Source organism: Xyrauchen texanus, chromosome 13 (genome assembly GCF_025860055.1).
Source record: "Xyrauchen texanus isolate HMW12.3.18 chromosome 13, RBS_HiC_50CHRs, whole genome shotgun sequence".
Classification (NCBI taxonomy): Eukaryota; Metazoa; Chordata; class Actinopteri; order Cypriniformes; family Catostomidae; genus Xyrauchen; species Xyrauchen texanus.
This window is the reverse complement of record NC_068288.1, coordinates 40,152,869-40,172,330: the sequence shown is the minus strand read 5'-3', so window position 1 is coordinate 40,172,330 and position 19,462 is coordinate 40,152,869. Positions and strand designations below refer to the sequence as shown.

The 19,462-nt window shown below is 37.0% G+C and overlaps 1 protein-coding gene across 1 annotated transcript; it reads right to left on the bottom strand.

Annotated features, from left to right (window-relative positions):
• Nucleotides 1-62: 62 nt before the first annotated feature.
• Nucleotides 63-19,006, bottom strand: LOC127653795 (putative helicase mov-10-B.1). The gene is made up of 22 exons (XM_052140559.1): nt 18,806-19,006; nt 18,458-18,563; nt 18,199-18,377; nt 17,521-17,762; nt 17,050-17,305; nt 16,649-16,789; nt 15,959-16,121; nt 15,692-15,843; nt 13,615-13,785; nt 13,297-13,444; nt 13,048-13,209; nt 12,653-12,756; nt 12,381-12,478; nt 12,188-12,286; nt 8,802-8,913; nt 8,598-8,715; nt 8,218-8,409; nt 7,957-8,019; nt 7,747-7,872; nt 7,471-7,559; nt 5,630-5,742; nt 63-5,540 (listed from the first exon to the last, which is right to left on the bottom strand). The coding sequence occupies exons 1-22, from the start codon at nt 18,922-18,924 to the stop codon at nt 5,482-5,484; spliced, it is 3,012 nt and encodes a 1,003-aa protein (XP_051996519.1). The 5' UTR covers nt 18,925-19,006; the 3' UTR covers nt 63-5,481.
• Between the last annotated feature and the right edge of the window lie 456 nt (nt 19,007-19,462).

The window sequence follows — 19,462 nt, the reverse complement described above, 5'->3', positions numbered from 1 at the left end:
TATCATTCAGCCATTATAACCTTGACAGAAACGTTTTCCTTTTGAAAAAGATTATTGTTATCTAAATTAAAATAACAGAATAGAAAAAGAGCACACAATTTAGTGATGGAATCAGTGCCTTTGTGAACGCTCCCTCCAGAATTTGAATGTACTTTGCAAAGTGCTAGTTTTGAACTCTCGGACTGTACTTTTTTTTTCAAAAACATTTATGAGCCTATTAAATATATTTAAAAATGCAAAATCTCTATTATTATTATTATTATTGGCTATATTTATAGCGTAGGACTCTTTGTTCCCTAAGAATCACAAATTACAGCACATATATATATATATAATGTGATACCCCAGTCACAAAACCAGATGGGAGTGTGAAATCTTTCATTTGTGTTATCCTATTCGTCCTCCATACAGGCATAAACATGCATATGTACACATTGGCAGTACTCTGTAGATACTAAACTGGTTGAACCTGCCCCGGATATCCGCCCAGAGAACTATCACCTAATCTGACTGCATTGTCCTGACATTAGCTGGCTTAAAGGACACATGCTCAAGTATTGTTAATAGGGGAAAAAAATACAAATATTCAGATGAGATCACCTCTAAATCTTTCTAGTACCGAGAAATGTCAAATAAATACACAAACTGGTGACCATCAGCAATCTAATATTCATTTAAATCAATAATTCAGCCAAAGTCATTATTTACACATTGGAACCCTTAAATCGTTACATTGCGTATTTGTTTATTTGCATAAAACAGAAAGGAGATTTTTCTATCTGAAGAATCTTACGGTAGCTTTTTCTTACAATTCATAGTAACCAGCTCCAAAAATAGCCAAAATGGCATAAAAGTATTCGATATGACTTCTCAAGTGGTATGCTAGGTTGAAATGTACACAAATTTAAACTGGCATGTTGCTTTCAGTTATGACACAAACCCAAACGTGGCACAACATGTCGACATGGGTTTTTGAAATTCGATGCGCATTCGATTTCAAAATTCGAATTTTATATTCAATCGAAAAATAAATAAATAACGGCATTCAGGTTTGGAAGGTTGAATTAATAATGACAGAATTAAAATTTTAGTTTGAGCTATTTTTTTCCTTTAATGAGGTTTGTTTGGCTAGTAAGAGGAGGCCTAGAGTGCCTTCCCAGTTCCCACAGAAACATGTGCCTTTAGTCATCAGTCTGTTAATGCAAATGGGTTGAGGAGCAAGGGTTGGGTAATGTTGAGCTTGGCCAGATGAACGTTTTTGTGCACACATGTATTTTATCATATGATCAGTGTTCGTGCATGCTAGTTATCATATTTTCGGGCCATAGCTTACTCGACTCTAGTAATAAAACCATAGCTAATTTGTGCAGAGTTGCATTTTTCACTGTCTAGATGAAGATCTGTAGCTTTAAACTGGTGTTGTATGTACCATAAACAGCATTTCCTATTCTGTCCTCTGCTGGTGCCATGAAATGTTTGGCCTGAGCTAAGTTAGTAATGCCACATAAATCTGCTCTGTGTTTGCTGTCTTTGTTGACTGTTTCCGATTGGTGAACTCATAAGCATGGTGTAGCTCTTGTTTCTCTCGACTTCTACTGTAAAATAAGATGGTGAATCCCCGAAATTGTCAAAAAATATCCAGGTCATTCTTCATCCCATGAGCAAAAGAAAAACCTTGTATTTTACTGAAAGAAAATGAATCCTATTTTAATTACCATTTTGATTTTTTGGCATTTTTTTTTTTCAACAAATTTGATGACACTTATGCACATACTGTACTGTATTACATAATTACATTTTTGTTTTGTTTTGCTTAACTACAATGAGATTTTGGGTGACAAATGTGTCTAATTGTCTTGAAAATAACATCACAAAGAAAACATTAATGGTCCTTACCATAAAAATGGCATTTTGCATTAAAGTAGTAACTATTTTATTTATTTTGATTTTGGGGTGAAATATGACCTGTAAGTTTCTTCATGAGATTTACTGCAGTGAGGAAAAAAATAAATGGAATAATATTCTAAAGGGTCATTCAGACCAAACACGTTATTGCGTTACAAAAAGCTAGACACCGCTCAAAAATGTTTTATTGAGCACAGGTGTTTCGAGATGTGTTTTTAAAAATTTGAGGGGTCGTTCAGAACGAAAGCGTTCTTGCACTAAAAAATGCAAGACTGTGCGTGAATGTACAGAACGCATGTAACGGAACACAGGTGTCTAAAGATGCATTTTTTTGAGTTATTAGGGCCGTTCAGAATGAACATGTTTTTAACGAAAGCAAGACACAGCAGAACGTTTTTTTGTTTGTTTTTTAAGGGGCTGTTCAGAACGGACACATTCTTGCACTAAAACAATCAAGACACAGCACAACATATGTCTGATTCTTGAGATAAGGGACAAAACATGTTTAAAAAATTTTTAATACTCAATTAATGTGAAATGGAAATATTTGTAGACGAAGGTCTCCGCTAACAAACCATGTAAGTGAACAATTGTTTATAAAAAAAAAAAAATCTGAAAATTTACATTTATTCACTTGCACTACATCTTGCTGTAATTTATTTAAACTCCATCAGACACACTAAAAAGCATGCTATTTTAATTTGAGCCATCCAACAAGAGTGTTAAGTCTTTAATTATCTAATAATAGTGTTCAGTAAAGGAGTTAAGTGAAACTACATTATATACATATTTTTCTGTTTTCTCACTATTCTGAAAGTTCTGACGGAGTTGAATTAAATCACAAAATCAAATCTTTTTCCATCTTAGCCATGTGGTAGCTTAGTAATTATTTCCTCTGTTAAAGCTGCCAGTATAACCTAAAGTAAAATGTCAAAATGATTCCACAGTTCTTAACAGAAATTATCACAATGGGCTGACAGAGTCAAGCTGTGACCGCAGAGACTTAAACATTGTGTTTAAAATGTACAAAAATATATAAAACCTACCAGACTACGTGTCCTACTGTTGCATCCACCATGAGGAGTGAAGTAGTACTAAGAGTTATAGCCAACAAAGACCTTGTCTGATATATTCAGGATTATAAAACAAATCTGACGGAGTTGACCAAAAGTGAGGACACAACTTTGAATTACAACTTAAGTTTTATATGGAAAATATAGTTTTAAATTTACTTTTATGTATTTTTTGATATCTTACAGATCCCCTACCTTTCATTTCATATTTATGAATATGTTGCATTTTTAAACACTTTAATAAAGCAGTTTAATATTGTGACCTCTCATGGAGGACAGGTTAAATTACATGTGCTTCCAAGTATAGAGCTTGGATTTAAAACAATTCTAATCCAATTATATAGAAATAAAGTAATTAATGCCCTGAGAGTGTAGAGTACCTTTTTCAGTATTTGTATTATGAATTTCTTGATTTTCAACATGGACTTTTTTTTTACCTGGGATATATTTTGGCTCTTATCTCAAGAATAAGTGAAAAACAACGCCATTCTGAAGGAACTCGTTCTTGCACACAAAAAGCAAATGCAGCGCAACAAATGTAACTGAAAGCAGGTGTTTCAAGATGCATTTTACAAGCAGACATTCTTTTTAACTTGACACAGTGTCTTAAAAATGCAGCGCTTCTGCATGGGTTGGTGAAAAAGCAGTTGGATGCAGCAAAACAGTTAAAGACGTCCATATAGTGCATGTACACATAGAAAAACAGTGTGGATGGCCGCAAAAACGCATTGTGTTAGTGGTCCCGTAGTTATTTTAAAATGTTACGCTCATAGCACAAGACGCTGTGACATGGTCAAAGTTTAATTTATCAATCTAGTGCATATTTACACAGAAAAACAATTACAAAACAGCGCAAACAGACGCATGAGCTCGTTCAGTGTGAACGGCCCCTTGGATTGTTTCATGTCTAAGTCTGGCAAGTAGCACATAGTGCGCTAAACTAACCATCTAGGTTATTCTTAAACACTTGGAACATTATGCCATGGAATTCTAAGTTATTAAACAGGGCATTATTAAAACATGTACTGAAATGCACTGACTACAATACAATGCACAAGTAACATCCCAATAGACAAAGTAAAATTACAAAATACTACTCGCAAATAAAAGGAACATATTCATTATTATTATTAATTTGAGGAATCATTAATAAAACCTTGTTCACTGAAAATTCAGACGTGAGTACAGAACTGTTTCCATTGCTGTCTCCACGATCAAATTCCTGGTTACTACAGCAACCGGTCTTGGCATATGGAGCTCTTCATCGGGCTCTAAGATCAATCTTCTACTGTGTTCATATGGTCACTTCCTTTTTTCTGGAAGTAATAAATATGATTTATTAATCCAGTTTATGAGCGCTCATAGTAACAACGCTTTGTAAACGGGACTAGTGTTGTAGTAAATGTTTGAATGATGTAAAACCAACCTATGTTAATAAAATGTTTTTTTCGAAAACCAAAATCTATTTTTGTTGTTTTGTGTGAAATTGAATTCTTGTTTTATTGCCCTCCTGCGAGTTTCAGATGAGAAAGGTAAAAATAATAATAATATTCTAAAAGTTACATTTACGAAATAAAAATGTCTTTAAACATAAACGGTTTATCAAAAACAATCTCAAAAGCTAAAGATAATCCCAACATTTGTAATCACATTGATTTATACATTTGTAATAACAGATGACAGACAGTTTCATTTAAATTTTTTAATATCCATTTTGAAAATCTAAAACTTTCCAATAAAGTGCTAAGAAGCATTTTAAATAAGTAAAATCTAATCAGGTTCAATTCAGTAGCAAGTAAACAAATAAAACAGATTAATATTGAAATGCAAGACATATGATCAATTTATATGTGAGCGGTGTGTACCTTTTGTAAGGCATTTGAAATGGACAAACCTAATCAGATTCAGTTCAAAGTAAACAAATAAAACAGATTAATATTGAAATGCATGACATATGATCAATTTATATGTGAGCGGTGTGTACCTTTTGTAAGGCATTTTAAATAATTAAACCATCAGATTCAATTCAGTTCAAAGTAAACAAATTAAACAGAATAATATTGAAATGTATGATTTATGATGAATTTACATGCGTACGGTGTGTACCATCTCCTTTGTAATACTTGATTCGAAAAGTTCATTACATTCATTTCAGTATTTATTGATATTTCTAAAATGTTTATAGAAATATGTAGCTAATTCAATGGAAGGCAAAGTGTTAATGATATATTTACTGTATAGCAGTATCTACTGAAGAAATAAAAGTTATCGCAATGGTGTTCTGTAATCCATATTGTATTCTAAAATCACTCAAAGCAGTAATATTACATTCACTGGTTGAATTATCAATAGAATATTCTTAGCCATTTTTAGTTGCTGTTATAAATGTGTAAAGATGAGTCATAGTGGATGACAATACTGTACTTCCTTATCAAAAATATTTTTTCCTGTTGTATCTTAAAGGGGAAAGTTCACACAAAATTGATTTTTGATAGTCTGGTCCTCATTGTTCTCCTCTCCACTCTGGGTGCACATGCTGCTGTACAGGGCTCTCATCCATATCTATGTACAGAAACACACACAAGTTAAGTCATGTGAGCACATAATATAGTTACACTTGAAATCTGGATGTATTGTGTAAGGCTGCGTACCATCTGAAGTGATTTTTAAAGATGCCAGCCGATTGACCATATCCTCTTCCCCTTCAGCATCTTTGTAGTCAAAACCAGTGTAGCCCTGCTCATGTTCACAGTATTGGATAAACCTGAGACACACAAATAAACCATGGTGAAAAGTAGAAAATACATGAATGGGTTCCCATCCTTTTTTGTCAGCTGTACTGATTGTACAATTGAACTTCACAACGTATTTGCATATTCACTTATGAAATACAGGATTATATATTAGATACGAATATTGTGGCAGGGCTCTCCTCCGCCCCTGGCAGCGGCTCCATCGCTCCAGGCGGTCGGGGAGTCCAGTCCCCACTCGCCTCGCGGACGGCGGCCGTTCACGCGTCGGCGGTCGGTCTACTCCCTCCCCAGGTGGATGGCAGCGGCGCTCCCCTGGGTGGATGGCAGTGTCGAGGACTCAGCGACGGGCATCCCTCCTCCTTCCCGGGCTTCGGCACCAGTGTAAAGGGGTTCAGTGGGAAGGAGGAGGCGAGAACCGGATTGATAATATAAATAATATTTGAATGAATAACTTAAAAGACAAACACACACATGACGGACATGTCTGTAAACTATCTCTCTCTCCCGCACAATCCTCCACAGTCGGCCTTTATCCCTCTTGGAGGCTTGATTAGCTTGATAAGGGACCGAGTGTGTATGATCACGACCCGGCTCCGCCCTGCCACAAATATGTATATTAAATTGTTATTTTTCGTATTTTTACATTTTAATAAACCTGTTTCAAGGTTCCCACGGTCATGGAAAACCTGGAAAAATCTGGGAATTTTTAAAAGTCACAGAAATTAATAAAATCTGAAATATAATATACATTTTATATAGTATACATTTTTCTTTGCTGTAAAACATTCCATGAGTAAGATCTTTTTCTTGTGTACAGTAAGAAATGCAAGCCATACTGATGTCCTGTTGGTTAGTGAATCGTTCATTTGAGTCAGTTCTTAAACAAATTAGCTGAAATGGTTCTAAAAATTGGTTTAAATGATTCATTAGCAAATCGGTCTGAATCTAAATTATTTTTACAAATCTGTATACCGTAATCACAAATGCCTGGAATGGTCAAGGAGAAGTCTCAAACATTTATTGGTCAAAATATGTGGGAACCTTGCACTGGGAAAAAATTATTTAGCCTATTTTTTAAGATTTATGAATTTCAATTTGATAACATAATTCCATCAAACTGAATTGTGCAATGTTTATCAAAATGTAATTAATAAAAATGTTATTAAAGATTATGAAATTTAATTTGATGGAATTATGTTATGAAATTTAAATGCGGAAATTTGACAGTGCTTTGGAGAAGTGTGTAAACATAGGAAATATGACATTTCTGTCATACCCAAAATGTCAAAGCACTTTAGCCCAAAGTATACAGTGGGCTTTAGACTTTATGTGCATCATTTCTCATGTTTCGGAGGAATTTTTATACTATTTTGGTTACTTCGCACCCTCTTTAGAAGACTAAACCTCTAGTTCCCATTCTTTGTAATTGCATGGAAAAAACATGTTCCACAGACAAGGACGCAAACTCACAAAAGGTGAAAAAGGGGTGTTATAGGAGCATATTATCAGTGGATTTGTTGGTTGTATTTAAAGCTTAAAGTGATTTCAGTAAGTAAAATATAGAACATTTAAAAAAAAAAAAATAATAATAATTGGGCAAATTCAATTAAAAAAAATAACTTTAGTCGAAAGGTGAGTCGTTTGCATCCCTGCACAGAGGATAGAAAATCATATAGGTTTGGATTGACACGAGGGTGCGTAAATGACAGAATGTTTATTAGTTAACTCTAAGGTCTTACCTCTGCCAAGTAGGGTCCTTGCTTAGTATGACTGGGTTTCCCACCACAATGAGCAGGGCTTTGGCTCTAGTCATGGCCACATTAAACCTCTGTGGGTAACAGTAGGGTTTGTTACAGGATGCCATGATTTCTCTAATCTTAGACCAAATTTTATTATAAGATCTTCCTCTCCTTTTGTCTCTGAGCTTTACTTCTGCGGCTAAAAATAAATCTGGTATCTAATTCCATAAATGCCAACCAGTAGCTCTTATTCAACCATACATTTAACTTGATTACCTTGTGATTTGAGAGGAAGCCAATGTTGAAGTCTTGGTCCATCTTGACGTAGTTGATGCTGCTGCGGACGGTGGTCACTATGATGACTTTCCTCTCCTGACCCTGGAACTCTTCCACTGACCCCACCTACAAGAACAAAATAATGAGCTCAGAGAGTTTGTTTAGAGTGGAAAGAAAAAGGAAAAGGAAAAAAAAAAATCACAGGCCAACCTTGATATCTTTCCACTGGCTCAATTCTGACACAGTGTTCAGAGCTTTCCGAACCTTCTCCACCTGTGGATGAAGTTAGGATTTCATTTTTGTTTTTTACCTTTTGCCACTTTTATTAAAAGGTACACATTTTGTGAAAATGTGCATGCCGCTTGTTAATGCAAGTTGTGCCGCTATGTTGCTAAGGTGTTTTGGGTGGTATTTAGGACATCACATTTTAATACTAAGGCTTTGAACAGTTATTAGCATTTGCAGTCTTGCCTGCTTCCTGTAAGGGGCGATAATGCCGATGTCATTGGTGGTAAGTTTAGGAAGCCCCTTCTTGCCCTGCGTTTGCTTGAGTTTGTTAAGGTAGCTGACGATGACCTCAATCTCAGTCACGTTGAAGAATGACGGACTGTTGGCCTCTCTTTCATCTTTCCCCATCACTCCATGGAATACCACGGGAAATCCCTGTTTAACGGAGAAACAAGAAAATAGATAATATTCTGAACAGTGACACATACTTAGATCTTTGCACTGATTATGCACAAAAGCAGCATAGATAACACTAGTAATACCAGATAACACTGGTTTAGCCACTTAAAAGAGTATATTCAGTATATTTTGGGCAGACTGACTAATTAAAGGAACCAAAGTACCTTCTTAGGAAGATGCTCCCAGCGACAGAAGGCCTCTCGCTCCATCTGGTTCGCAAACACCTGCAGCTCATTCTCATAGAAAAGCTCGTTGGGTATCTTGAGGATGGCAGGATGAGACCTGCGATGGGTAAGGAGATGAGAACTGGGCATAAGTGACTGCTCAGAACTTCTTACTTAACGAAATTATGGGGGAAAGACTAGCACCTGTAGTTGCGTAGAAGCTTAGTGACAAAGCGACTGTCATATCTAGGGTCACCATCCTGGAGCTTCTGATAGAGAGCGTTCTGTGTCATAAGCCTCTCTAGGAGTGATTGCCCTGTGTCAAACCAAAACGAAGTAGGTATCAAAAGCAAAGAACATCCAAATGGGTGAGTTTCACAAATCTGACAAGAACTGGGTTCATATTTTACCCCAAAATAAATTAGTGTTTAAATGTGCTCAACTGCCAGAAAAATGTCACAATGCAAATATCTTAATGGTTCTAAAAATGGGCCTAATTTTTTAATGTAAAAGAAATCTCAAAACTTCTATTGTTAATATATATTCTTCTAGTTTCCCTGTCAAATCTCTCATCAGCTGAATTCTGCTCTTGTGCAGAAAACATGTACGCAAGCCATAGGAATTTCAGATTTGTAAGCAAAACTTTCCTTTGAGTCAATGATTGGGGCAGGCTTATATTTCAGGCTTAAGGAGCATAACATTGTCGAAAAGACCAGCTTATAGGAGTAAGAATTATCTATGCTGGTTTACACTAATTGACCAACATATCGGTCAGGCCGATTAATCGTCCGATATTTGGCCATTTTGCGATTATCGGCATTGATAACTGATAAACATGATTGCTTGTCTGATAAATAGAAGTGTTAACTTTCCCTTGAGTCAGTTCCAAAATAGATCAATGAATTTGTCAATTTATTGTCAACAGTTTATGCTTTCAAGGTTTTTCTTTTCGACCTTATGCACTCCAGTAAATATTGCATAAAATATGTGCTTGTTTCACATGATACATTTTGTGTACATCTGATATGATGTTGTTAAATTGAATTAGCCTAGGTTTATCTGCATATATATCGGCCATCCTGCTCTCTGGATATTGGTATTGTCATCGGCCATTGAAAAACCCATATCGATCAACAACTACAGGTTTATGTTTTAAAATAAGTGCTTGATTTAATTTAGAAATGTTCTGTCCATCTGATTTGCTGTTGTTAAATTGTATTTACCTATGTTTATCTGCATTTACAGTATATATATATATATATATATATATATATATATATATATATATATATATATATATATATATATATACAGTGAGGAAAATAAGTATTTGAACACCCTGCTATTTTGCAAGTTCTCCCACTTAGAAATCATGGAGGGTCTGAAATTGTCATCGTAGGTGCATGTCCACTGTGAGAGACATAATCTAAAAAATAATCCAGAAATCACAATGTATGATTTTTTAACTATTTATTTGTATGATACAGTTGCAAATAAGTATTTGAACACCTGAGAAAATCAATGTTAATATTTGGTACAGTAGCCTTTGTTTGCAATTACAGAGGTCAAACGTTTCCTGTAGTTTTTCACCAGGTTTGCACACACTGCAGGAGGGATTTTGGCCCACTCCTCCACACAGATCTTCTCTAGATCAGTCAGGTTTCTGGGCTGTCGCTGAGAAACACGGAGTTTGAGCTCCTTCCAAAGATTCTCTATTGGGTTTAGGTCTGGAGACTGGCTAGGCCACGCTAGAACCTTGATATGCTTCTTACAGAGCCACTTCTTGGTTATCCTGGCTGTGTGCTTGGGTCATTGTCATGTTGGAAGACCCAGCCTCGACCCATCTTCAATGCTCTAACTGAGGGAAGGAGGTTGTTCCCCAAAATCTCGCAATACATGGCCCGGTCATCCTCTCCTTAATACAGTGCAGTCACCCTGTCCCATGTGCAGAAAAACACCCCTAAAGCATGATGCTACCACCCCCATGCTTCACAGTAGGGATGGTGTTCTTGGGATGGTACTCATCATTCTTCTTCCTCCAAACACGGTTAGTGGAATTATGACCAAAAAGTTCTATTTTGGTCTCATCTGACCACATGACTTTCTCCCATGACTCCTCTGGATCATCCAAATGGTCATTAGCAAACTTAAGACGGGCCTTGACATGTGCTGGTTTAAGCAGGGGAACCTTCCGTGCCATGAATGATTTCAAACCATGACGTCTTAGTGTATTACCAACAGTAACGTTGGAAACGGTGGTCACAGCTCTTTTCAGGTCATTGACCAGCTCCTCCCGTGTAGTTCTGGGCTGATTTCTCACCTTTCTTAGGATCATTGAGACCCCACGAGGTGAGATCTTGCATGGGGCCCCAGTCCGAGGGAGATTGACAGTCATGTTTAGCTTCTTCCATTTTCTAATGATTGCTCCAACAGTGGACCTTTTTTCACCAAGCTGCTTGGCAATTTCCCGTAGCCCTTTCCAGCCTTGTGGAGGTGTACAATTTTGTCTCTAGTGTCTTTGGACAGCTCTTTGGTCTTGGCCATGTTAGTAGTTGGATTCTTACTGATTGTATGGGGTGGACAGGTGTCTTTATGCAGCTAACGACCTCAAACAGGTGCATCTAATTTAGGATAATAAATGGAGTGGAGGTGGACATTTTAAAGGCAGACTAACAAGTCTTTGAGGGTCAGAATTCTAGCTGATAGACAGGTGTTCAAATACTTATTTGCAGCTGTATCATACAAATAAATAGTTAAAAAATCATACATTGTGATTTCTGGATTTTTTTTTTTTTATTATGTCTCTCACAGTGGACATGCACCTACGATGACAATTTCAGACCCCTCCATGATTTCCAAGTGGGAGAACTTGCAAAATAGCAGGGTGTTCAAATACTTATTTTCCTCACTGTATATATATATATATCGGCCATCTTGCCCTCCAGATATCGGCATCAGCCATTGAAAAAACCCTATCGGTCGACCACTTCTGGTTTATGTTGTAAAATACGTGCTTGTTACACTTTAGAAATGTTGTGTACATCTGATTTTCTGTTGTTAAATTGTATTAGCCTACATTTATCTGTATTTATTTCGCCCATCCTGCTCTCTGGATATCAGTATTGGCATCGTCCACTGAAAAATATTATTGGTCGACAACTACTGGTTTATGCTGTTAAATAAGTGCTTGTTACACTTTAGAAATGTTCTGTACATCTGCTTTTCTGTTGTTAAATTATATTAGCCTACATTTATCTGCATTTATTTCGCCCATCATGCTCTCTTGATGTCGGTATCAGCATCAGCCAATGAAAAACTCATATCGGTTGACCACTACTGGTTTATGTTGGTTAGTGCTGGTTTGTACTGGTATAGTGGGTGGGCCAGCTTAGCAAAGCTGTTATTCATAACAAGGAAATCATACCGATTAAGCTAGTTAAGAAGTCTACACATGCACACCAGCCTCCCATGTTGAAGACCAGAATCCAAAACACAACAAATGCTGATGATCAACTATAATGGCCTTTTCAGCAGATGATATGTAAAAAAATAACCAAATCATGAAATGCTGTTATGTAACATCTCAGTACCCAGTCCATGTAGTTGTGCCAATGGAGATCTCAATACAGGGCCCAGCTGCTGTGGGTCTCCAGCCAGAACCAGCTGGCCCTTCACAGGGTCTAGCAAACCTGGGAAAGATAGAAGAGAGTGGGCAATGAAGTAAGAAACAATCTCTTGGTTTGATTCATGTTTTCATTCAGACCCCAACCCTTCCTCATTTACCCGCAACCCCGATGATACACTCAGGCTCCACAGCTTGTCCAGCCTCATCTATAAAGATGTGTGTGAAGTGACCCTTAGCAATGCCTCCTGACACAAGCCTGAAGAAAACACACAAGACATTAATTTCTTGCCATCAGCACCGAAGTTGTTGTACAGCAGCACAAAGTAACCTGACAGATAATATGACAGGACTATTACAGTACTGTCCACAAGTAGGATGGTTGTGAACCAAGATTCAGGAGGTAAATTAGATAGGAATGACATTGCTGTACCTTCCAGCGGTGACCGAGGTAACCACGATGACTCTGTAGTCCATTATTTCTTTTCTAGATGGGAGGTAGAAGCTGTCCTGAGCTTCATTCCAGTTACTGTGTTTCTGTGGTGAATAGATATTCTTAAATACTTAGTTTCATTTATGTAAATTTGTGTGTGTGTGTGTGTGTGAGTCAGAGTGACATTTATGTATAAGTCAAGAGGAAACTGCATCTGTAACCCATTTTACTTGAAGGAATATCAAGTCAAGCACATTACAATACAGTATTGTACACTGCACATTTTGGCACACATTTACAAGCACACAGCATACATTTGTGCACAGAACACATATTCCATAATACAAAATTTGTTTTTTTGTTTATGTCATATCGAACATACCCCAATGTCTTACCAGCAGTTTCTTTGGTAGAGTACGAGGGTCTCTACTGGGGGCATAGAGACGATACAGGTGATGGGCATCCACATATCCTAATAACCTCTCACACAACAGATCGCATGCACTGTTCGAGGGAGCACAGGCCAGGATGTGGGCGTTCACAACAGACTTGTTCACCTAGTATACACAAACCAACATACAAGTCACATGGGTTTGAGGTTGCAATAAACACAGCAATAAACTGATCACCCTGAATATATTTGCCTGCATTATGGCTTCCACTAATGAGACAGTTTTGCCTGTGCCAGGAGGTCCAAAGATTAAGTATGGTGCTGGTTTGGACGTGCCCAACACAATGTGCTGCACTGCTGCCTTCTGCTCAGGGTTGTTCTCTAAACACTTGTTGAACATTCTGTAAGACAAACACAGTAATATTTTAAGGCCTCTTTGTTAGAGATACAGTGGAGATTAAAGGGAAATCATAGAGGGAATGTGCATGTTTGTTCATACTTTGTCTGTGCACTTGCAGCAGAGGAGTAACAGTGTGTGTGTGTGTGTGTGTGTGTGTGTGTGTGTGTTGACCTGATGTGTGGCAATGTATTGTTTTTGTTGCCATTATCAGAGGGGAACAGCACATCTCCCAGTCCATGCTGAACAGCGAGTTCCACTGCTCTGTGCTGAAGCTTTATGGGGAAGCGATTAATGTTGAACTCCACGTCAAACTTCATGTTATTAAGAAACCTCTGGAGAAGTCTACAAACACAGTGACAGAACAAAGAAGGAACAAAATAATTAGAGCTCATATAAGATTTTTCTCAAAGAGTAACATTTTACTAGGGTTCCAAGCACCAAAGGTGCACCAGAACATTGTAGATACTTCTGATTTCTTTCATTTGACTCAGGGCAGCAAGGAGCCTTTTGAGTATCACCTTGGTAACTGCCTAGCAACCAGATTGGGTTACCCTAGCAATCAAGTAACAAATCACATATCTCTGCACCAGAACATCATAGATACTTCTGATTTCGTTCATTTGACTCAGGGTAGCAAGGAGGCAATTGAGCATCACCTTTGTAACTGCCTAACAACCAGATGGGGTTACCCTAGCAACCAAGTTACAAATAACATATCTCTGCATCAGAATATCGCAGAGACTTCCGGTTTCGTTCATTTGACTCATGGTAGCAAGGATCCTTTTGAGTATCACCTTGGTAACTGCATAGCAACCAGATGAGGTTATCCTAGGAACCAAGTAACAAAACATATATCTCTGCACCAGAACATAGTTGAGACTTCCGTTTTGTTAATTTGTTCATTTTTGTTCAATCCGACAAAATAAACAAAAATCACATTTTGGGCCATAGCTCCTGAATTATTTTGCTTCAAAAGACATGGATTCAACCACTGGAGTCATATGGATTTTATGCTGCCTTTATGCGCATTTTACAGCTTAAACATTTTGGTACCCAATTTTCAACAAATTTAGTTTAGGCAGGATCTATTCTGTCAGTTTGTATTATTTTGCATCCACTGGATCATTTCTGTCAATTCTGATTGTTTTGTTTATTTCTTCACATGTGCTTGGACCCCGATGATTGCCGCTTGCGGCTATATTTGTTGCTGTTGTTATTTTCATTATTATTAGGAAGTTATAGGTTAAAATAATGTATTTATTTATTTTGTAATAAAATTAAATAAAAAATAAATAAATTATAATGTATACATACAGTATATATAATAGAATATATATAATAATATATTTTATTATTGCTTTTGTTGTTATTACAAGACATTTTTGAAATATAAATATAATTCATATAATTTAATATATATAAATATTAACATACGGCGATATTTATAAACATATAGAGAAATGTCACATGGTGAGGATGTCTTCAAAAATAATGACAAAATGTTTTTCATTTATCAAGTAACATCTTACAATGTCCAGTAAAACAAAAAAAGAAAGCTACGGTGAATCAATATTTGGTGTGACAACCTTTGCCTTCAAAACCGCATCAATTCTCCTAGGTACACCTGAACACAGTTTTTATTGGTTGTTGGCAGATAGGATTCTATTCTAACATTTATTATTCAATTCTATTTGCAAAAGGAATGTCTGGGAGTATAAAATGTATATTTCCATTTGGCACACTCAGGGCCGCAATAAGGTACTCCGAGGCCCCTGAGTTTACCGTTTTGTTGGGCCCTGCCAGTCAGCAGAACGTTGTAACAGTATGACTATGCGCTACATGGATGGGTTTCACTGCTGAGCACTGTCATTGTGTTAATATCAACGTCTACCACTAAAAGTGTTTATATACGGTCTTCCTGCTAACGTCAACAGGGTGAGGGGGAATGCAGTGGAGGATGCCCAATAACCATCTGAAGGCAAATATTTTTGTGAAACTTCTTATGTGCCTCAGACTTTAGCACTGTACTGTACTATACAGTATATATTCTCTGTAATTTTATGCATTTATTGTAATATGTGTTCTGTAATATCTGTACCATTCAATGTTTATCTAACAACATGCATTTGTAAAACATGTTAATTGTAGTTACTATTTGTTTTAACAATGTGGTTCCTATCTGTGGATATTAAATGACATGTTAACACTTATATTTTTGAGAATTTTTGATTGCAGGTAAACCTCTTACTTCTTCGAGAATCCGAGCTTAACTCTCTCTAGCTCAACTCGATGGACGTAGCCATTGTAAACAGTGATGGGTTGGTCCTTGTCTGTCGATACACATACATTTAGTTGATCTCCTCTCAGTACAGATGGTCTGTTCTCTGCCACCCCTGGAACCTGATATGAGAGAGAGAGAGAGAGAGAGAGCAATCAGACAAATTAAATTAGGAAGTATTCAACCCATCTTTATTATGTTACAGCATTAACATAGTAACAAATGCCTGTCACTCACTTTGAGAATGAGAAGCTTTTTGTTTGCTTTGTCAAGGGTCATGACCTGGTTATGGAGATCATACTTCTTGATATCCACTTCCATCTGAATCTCCTCCAGATGCAGGAGGAGGTGGAAGCGCTCATTATAGTACTTCATGCACAGCTGAGCCTCCAACACACGCCTAAGAACATCCAGACACCAATGATCAAACCACAGATACACAAAGCTGTATGCAGATGAGTAGATCATGCTGTGATGTGCACTACAATTCCATAGCAGCTCTTAATTAATTTAATTTATTCATAAATTTTATACATTTTTGTGTGAATGAAAATATTTTAGAATTTGCAATAATCATTTATCATAACATTTTTGGTAACTATACAATAAGGTTGTATTTCATAACATCAGTTTTGAATTAACATTAACAATGAACAACACTTTTTACACCATTTATTAATCTTCGTCAAATGTTTATTTCTACACCGTAATGCATTTTTTACATTAAAAGTTGTACACATTGGCATTAGAAAATGCATTAGGAACACCTACCAACATTAACCAAAAACAATAATGTACATGTAAAAAAGCATTGATAATTGTTAGTTCATGATACCTAATGCAGTAATGAGTAGTACCTTACTGTAAAGTGTTAGCAAATTTTCAAAACTATTTAATGTGTCCTAAAAGAGGTCCATGCATGCTTGCCTCACTCTGGGAAGTTGCTGTCTTACTGAGGGGGAAAGGCTTTCAGAGTCCTCCAGTTTGTGTCTGGCCAACTCCTTCAAATATGCTGGGTACGTATACTCCTTCAGCTTTACCATAAGCTTCAGAGCATGTTTCACTGAACTATAAAAAAAAAAATTTACAAATGGAAAGAGGAACAATTCAACAAAACTGAATCATCTCCACATTTTAGGCAGTGATCTTCCATTAAGTGTACAACGCACAGACTTAGAAACTATTGAAACATCTGTACAAGCAGATACAGCATCGTCCAAAAGCAAAAGTTTTCGGTTACTAATTTATTAATATATATATATATAGCAATTATGATGGAGTCAGTAAGTAATGGACAGACAGACAGACAGACAATCAATCAATTAAACCTCTCAGGTGGTACCCCTTCTTCTACAATCCTGTTCATATGTCTGAGTCGTCTGTTCTGTTTGGGGTTGTATGGGATCTCTGGGCCTAGTTCTGCAGCTAGTTGGGTCTGAACCACTGCCTCCAGTTCCCGGACGATGCAGAATGGTTTAGCCGTTCCTGGGGGCTCTGGCTCTGGGCAGAACTCAAAGTACATGGTGGCTGGAAAGTGCCCGTTATGGTGCACTTCGTAATGTACCTTCACATCATAACTCTCACCTAGTAGGTTGAAATAAAAAAGTTAATAAAGAACTTTTTTTCTTGCTTTATGTATATATATATATCCATCTATCTATCTTTGTAATTATTATTATTATTTTTTTACTTATTAAGATCATGATTAACCGTCAGGATTTTAAGATAATTTTCCTGTGTACAAATGTTGAACAAATGTTATAGATCTTTGAATTTGACAGTCTCAGGATTCTCCTCACCTGGACACAGGAGAAGAGGGCAAACACGATTTACTCTCCTCTCATCCACTAAAGTAAAGCAGCGCATCCTGTGCAGAGCTGTGTAGTAGCTGAAGTAGACGCAGCTCTGGCCCTTATTTATGATATGAAACTTCACCACAAACAGCTTTCCAAGCCCCTCTATACTGAACATCACCTTCCCTTTGGTGCCCTTAGGATCAGATGTTATTTCAACACCTCCTTTGTCTTTGATGAGCTCAGCTCTAAAAGAGAGACACATGTGACTGTGAGTTATAAAAGGAAAATGTTCCTTTGAGAAGGGAAGCTCTTTAAACCTATATCAATAAACAACCCAAAACATGTGATCACATTATCACTTAATATGCAGAGACAACTGTAAGTGAGCCATTTGTAAGTGGATATATCGACTATATCAAAGGGCTTGTCCCTTTTACTAAAATTGTCAGGTGGCACTAGAGGGAGAAGACATTGTTCTTCTTGAGAACACTTCATGGGACAAAAAATGTGTATACGAGTGCAAGATGAGTCAACAATCTGAAGAGAAAGACCATTTGAAGTGCATATACCAGGGAAAAGTTCATTCTGGAGTACACTTCCATATAGATGGCCTCAAAGCTAATAGACATAGAATAAAAGCCACAAATATCACCCAAATGATCAGGCAGTTACTTCCCTCACCGTTTCACTCTGAGTTTGTGGAGGATTTCTGATGCGAGTTTTCTCTTCGGGGTCAGGACAGGGTTAGTGGTCGGAGGAGAGGAGGAAGAAGATGCTGTGGCTGGGGAAGAGTCTGGGGTTACCTTGCTGGTTTTCTGCTGTGTGAAAGACTTCCACTGATCACAGTAGTACACACGCACCTGTCAGTTAAGGAGAATTATGATGAGCAGGACAGAAATGGCACAAATATTACATGCCAAATTTCAATATTTGACCTCACCCTTGGTTTGCCATGAAAAATAACTTTCCCAGGTCTTATGCTGGCTTTATTACACACTTTTAAGGCATTGATCACACTGTCAAATGTGGGTTCTGTGCTTCCATCCCTGAAAAATAGATACATTTAACAAAAAGTCACTTACAATTTAGTTATTGCTTTAAGCATGTGTAGGTAGCCTTTCTAGGCAGCCAGAATAACATGACACGGACAAGTCAAATAGCACTGAACACACAAACTGTCGGAATAGTTTGTATGGTTTTGGTACAAAGTGAAACTTAACAACCGTATGAATAGAAATGAACAGTCGGTCACAGTAAAAACAAATCTGCATTAGTTACTGATTCAAACCTTTTAAACTCTAAGTTGTAAATCTTCCGAAGCTCATTTTTGTCCGTTTTCGATATCCGTTCCCCCAAAAACTCTAGGAAATCAAGTCCAACTTCGTATGATGTTTTGAGCGAGGGCATAGTGCTGTCGGTTATGTGTAAGTTAAGTATTTTGGGGATTAGGCGATTTCTAGGCGATGTTATTTCGAAACTGACGATCAGTTCCAATAGATCGCTCAAGTCACTATCAAGGGAACGTCAACAAACACCACTACTAAGAGACAAGCGAAAGTCTTGGAAATGGAAATGTTTCAAGACAAAAGTGCATTGATTACTTCTCACTCCTTATATATTTGCTTCTTAGTCCTCTAAATTGCTCACAGACATTTAATATTTAGAAGGCGCGTTTGTAAATTCCATTTTAAAATATGGCAAACTTTTTGTGACATGTCCTAAATGTCGTGGGCGTTACATAAGAGGCATTGCGGAACAGGAGCTACAAAACTGATAGTTATACACCTGGATAAAGCTATTTAATTCAAACTTAAGGAAAACTGGTAGATCATACACATAGAGATTGTGTGTTTGTATTTCCGTCAAATCAGTCAAACTTGTGAGTTCCGGTATGTATTTTAGACCAGTTTAATTGCTAATTAAAAACTCCACTAAACGCACAGCA